The sequence below is a fragment of the Chionomys nivalis genome, chromosome 13 (genome assembly GCF_950005125.1).
Source record: "Chionomys nivalis chromosome 13, mChiNiv1.1, whole genome shotgun sequence".
In the NCBI taxonomy this organism is placed as follows: Eukaryota; Metazoa; Chordata; class Mammalia; order Rodentia; family Cricetidae; genus Chionomys; species Chionomys nivalis.
This window is the reverse complement of record NC_080098.1, coordinates 70,015,038-70,019,677: the sequence shown is the minus strand read 5'-3', so window position 1 is coordinate 70,019,677 and position 4,640 is coordinate 70,015,038. Positions and strand designations below refer to the sequence as shown.

Below are 4,640 nucleotides of genomic sequence, written 5' to 3'. Positions count from 1 at the left end.
GTGGTCTCTGGGGCTGGAGTAGTAGAGCCTGGGAGCTCTGAGGCCCGAGACACCCCAATATCAAGAGGAGGGAATAGTAAAGGCTGGGAGCTCTGAGGCACAGGACACCCCAATATCAAGAGGAGGGAATAGTAAAGACTGGGAGCTCTGAGGCCCAAGACACCCCAATATCAAGAGGAGGGAATAATAAAGGCTGGCAGCTCTGAGGCCCAGGACACCCCACTATCAAGAGGACCCTCCTAGAGGGTACCAGTTTCGCAACTCTGGCAGTGGGTTCCTCTTCTGTCATGGAAAATGGCACTTTCATTTCTTTCCTAGAGGGAAAACGGAAGAGCCGTAGGACAGACGCTCTGACAATGCTTTCCTGAACTACAAAGAGCCCGCCCAGGCTTTGCCACAGCCCAGTCCCTTCCCTGCAGAGAGAGCACACAGCTGCAGAGACATACTCCAGCAGTAAGGTAGGTGGAGGTCAGAGGAACTGGGACCACCAGGGAGGCCTTGTGGGGCTAAGGGGAGGACTCCCGGCCAAAACCAGCGTTCCTGTTTGTCAGTCATGGTGGGCAGTAAGAGGTCTGGGTTTCTGTTTTCCCAGATCCACTGGGATTCAAGACAAACAGGTCAGCCTCTGCAGACGTGCTGCTGGGCAGAGAGCAGGCTCCCACTAGCTCTGACTGCTCAGCAGCACAGAGAGAGATCTCACAGGGCCATGCTTATTTATAGTATCCATGGGTCATGGTGTTGGTTTCTAAAGGATGAACGCTATGCTATGCTCTCAGGCTTGAGAGCTCTGGTGCCCAGCCCTCAATCCTGGGCCCTGCCACAGGAAGAAGTGTTCTTCGGGGTCAGAAGGCGGTGGCCAGAGGTGTGTGTCTGCCTGCTAGGGAATGAATATCCTCAGGGGACTCGGTCCCATTGTCGGTTAGATTCCCACTGACATACGACATCCAAAAAGCACCAGGACAAAGGGTGGTAATCTAGCAAGGCTCCCTATCCCACATACTGTAAGAACCAAGCTGCCATCTATAGTTGGTTGAATATCATCCATTATATGTGATGTCGCCTTACCTTGTTCCTGGCAGATGTGCCCCCAGACATCTGCTGTGGCCAAGTGCTCTCTGAACTACATGGCAGGTCACACTCTGCCACTGGAAGACCTTAGGGAGACAAGAGAGGAGATTGAGGAAGACAAAAGCCTGCAGAACTCTGGGGGTGGCAATGCAGATGTGTGTGAGGGGGTAGGGGTTGGCTGAGTGCCCTTGTGGCTGATATTAGAGGACACAGACAAGGTTACCTTCTCTAGAGAAGAAAGTATTTGAACTGGTTCTTGAGAGATGAGAAATGTTTTCACACACAATCTAGGATGGTACAAACATTCTTAGCAGAAAAAAAATACTGCAGACCAAAGCCAGGCACTAGAGAAGGTATATAATTGCTATTGAGTCCCACTCAGCCCTTGGTTCCTGCTGAAATTAGTGGCAAATGTGGGGTTACGTGAGGTGTGTAGATGTGACAGAGTCTGTCCTTCAAAACCAGGCAGGAACAAAGCCGAACATAGGATGGTCCTTCCCACGTGTGCCCATCAGACACTGAAGGACGAGTTCCTGGAGGTGGAGTTTTGGGACCTTATGTGCATTTCCCGGAGGCCCTGAGGGGTCTCCAGTGAGCCAGCTTCCCTCTGCCCAGTCTCTACCGGGATCTGCCTTCTGCCCGGATGTTCAGGAGACATGGTGCCTGACCCGCTGGAAGCACCAAGAAGGTGCTTGCTATGTTCAGGACCCCTTTATGTTGCTCTGTACCTCCATATCTGGAAGCACCATATCTTCCCCTCAAGAGGGGTGCCCCCAAGAGTGAAGGCCTGTCTCCTTCTGCTTCACCACAGCACCCAGGCTGACACCTGGCTCAAAGAAGGGCTCTGCGAGGCTTTGTTTGTTCGTGCCTGCCAGATACAAGGAAGCCTCACGTGTCTGCTTTCCTGTTCCTCTAACGCAGAGACAAACTGTCTCCAGTGACCTGCAGACTCTCAGACTCCAACCTGTAAGCTGGTAAGGTTTATCCCATGCCTAGAAGGATAGGCATGCCTTTATTACAAAATAGTACAACCCAGGGAGGACGGGCAATGTGTCCTGCTGTGAAGAAACGGAGTTCCAACACTAATGTCAACCTCCACTCCATCCTTGCTTGGGCAGAATAACTGTATCCATTTAGCCATGGTCCTCATCGGCAAGACGTGGCCCCAGGACCCCCAAGGTGACACAGACGTGTGTGTGTCTTTGTCACATTCTCCCCAGGATCTCATCCATGGAGAGGACCCTCACCGTCCTGCAAGTGAGCCTGTACCACTCCACGCCGGACCAGGTTGCCTTTGCCAAGGTCCCATTACAGCTGCAGCACGATACCAGTCGGCTGCTGGTGGGACGAGGGAAGGACACCCACATCCAACTGCAGCTGCCCCAGCTGTCCCGACACCATCTGTCCTTGGAGCCCTACCTGGAGAAAGGCAGCACTCTGCTGGCCTTCTGCCTCAAGGTACTGTCCCGCAAAAGCTGTGTGTGGGTCAACGGGTTGCCACTGAGGTACCTGGAGCAGGTGCCCCTCAGCACTGTCAACAGAATCTCCTTCTCCGGCATCCAGATGGTAGTCCGCAGAGAGGGGGGTGACTCCCTTGATACCTTTGTCTGCTACTTCCGGTTCAGCTCCTCACCCCTGATTTACAGACCCCAGGCCCAGGAGACTGACGAATGGGAAAACGTAAAGAAAGAGACTCCTCCTGTTCGGAGGGAGGCAACTCATGGTCTCTTGGGGTCTCCCCATGGCTCCTCCTGGACTCAGACAGCAGTTTCCAGCCAAGCCCCAGAGGAGCAACAGAAATGAAACTCCAGAGGGAGTCCCCAAACATAGCACCCTGCCAGCCCTGCTGGCTGAGAGCAAGCCTTGCTAAAACGGGGTTTGAAATATTTGAGCTACGGCATGCGAGATTGACACACGAAGCTGACATGCAAGGCCTGCTGGTCACCCCACTCATAGCGAACTGATTCTGTAAACTTTGAGCAGCCCATGGGTGGAGAAGTGCCCTTCATGGCTCTGGGTAATGGGAACTTCATATATTTTAAGAGGCCCTGAGGGGTTCTGGGAGTCTCTCCCAACACCCCCACCCCCCCACACACCATTTCCTCCCTTGTCTGTCTGCAGTTACTTTATGTTGCTCATTTCACATGCTGCTGAAGAACAGAAGCATAGGGTCGCAACAGGAATGCAAGGACACGTGGAGAGATGACATTTGGGGTAGCTTGGGGTTGCCTTCAGCTTTCAAATACCCACAGGCACTTGGGGCTTAGGAAAGCCTGTGTTTAATAAACTGAAAGTATTTCATTAAGCTGGCATACTCAGTAGGATTCCCTGAGCCCCAGATGGGCCACATGTACGCCATGTTGTCGTGTGGAGCTGGGAGGAGGAGGGGACCTGGAAGAGGTGTGAGAGGAAATTGGGAAGGTAGGTAGGAGTTTCTGGGAAGGCTGTAAGCAGAGCTCAGAGCTTCCAGGAGGGGAGCTAGGAGCCAGGACAGCTTGACTATTTCTTCCCCTTCTCCCCCTCCCCATCTTCCCTCCTCCTTCTCCTCCCCTCCTCCCCCTCCTCCTCCCTCTCTTCCTCCTCCTCGCTCTCTTCCTCCTCCTCTTCCTCCTCCTCTTCCTCCCTCTTCCTCCTCCTCTTCCTCCCTCTCTCCCTCCTCCTCTTCCTCCCTCTCTTCCTCCTCCCTCTCTTCCTCCCTCTCTCCCTCCTCCTCTTCCTCCCTCTCTTCCTCCTCCCTCTCTTCCTCCTCTTCCTCCCTCTCTTCCTCCTCCCTCTCTTCCTCCTCCTCCTCCCTCTCTTCCTCCTCCTCTTCCTCCCTCTCTTTCTCCTCCTCCTCCTCCCTCTCCTCCTCCTCCCTCTCCTCCTCCTCCTCCTCTTCCTTCGCCTCCTCTTCCTCCTCCTCCTCTTCCTCCTCCTCCTCCTCCTCCTCCTCCTCCTCCTCCTCCTCCTCCTCCTCCTCCTCCTCTTCTTCTTCTTCTTCTTCTTCTTCTTCTTCTTCTTCTTCTTCTTCTTCTTCTTCCTTCTCTTCTCCCATTCTCTGTCACTTTTGGACCAAGGCCTTTGCTCACCAGAGAGCAAAGATCCTCAGGGAAAGACGGTTTCCCAGAGAAGTAGGCTCTTTCAGAACTAATTCCATGGTTGGAAGGCAAGGCTGTGTCTGAAGACAACCAAGTTATCCCACTCAGAGTAAACCAGATGCCTGCTGGGCTTATCTTCCCTGTGGGGGTGGGGGTGGGGTCATTCAGGAGCAGGCAAAGGTTGGAGAATTTTCTCAGTGAGAAGGGAGCAGAGGGCTAGCAGCTGCTTGTCACTTAGAAACACATTGACTCTTGAGGGCAGGAGAGTCCCTCAGACTCAGGTAACCATCATAAGTCCACACTTTGCCCCAGATAGACACGGATGATCTCGAGTGCAGTTCACAGAAAAGGAAGGTAAGACCCAGAAGGTTAACTATCTAGTCAGGGCCTTGTCATTTGTGACCCAGGTGACCTTGGGCAACTGACTTAGCCTGTTTTGCTCTCCATTTCCCCCTCTGGAAAGCCAGGAAGATAAGCATACCTACCTGCCAGGAC

The 4,640-nt window shown here is 53.4% G+C and overlaps 1 protein-coding gene across 2 annotated transcripts; it reads left to right on the top strand.

Moving 5' to 3' along the window:
• Positions 1-360: 360 nt before the first annotated feature.
• Positions 361-3,469, top strand: Tifab (TIFA inhibitor). 2 transcript variants are annotated; one of them, XM_057787884.1, is made up of 3 exons: positions 361-458; positions 1,880-2,042; positions 2,289-3,469. In XM_057787884.1, the coding sequence occupies exon 3, from the start codon at positions 2,299-2,301 to the stop codon at positions 2,869-2,871; it is 573 nt and encodes a 190-aa protein (XP_057643867.1). In that variant the 5' UTR covers positions 361-458; positions 1,880-2,042; positions 2,289-2,298; the 3' UTR covers positions 2,872-3,469. The 2 variants fall into 2 exon arrangements, with proteins under 2 accessions (XP_057643867.1, XP_057643868.1); XM_057787885.1 differs by lacking the exon at positions 361-458 and having other exon boundaries at positions 1,856-2,042.
• Positions 3,470-4,640: the final 1,171 nt, after the last annotated feature.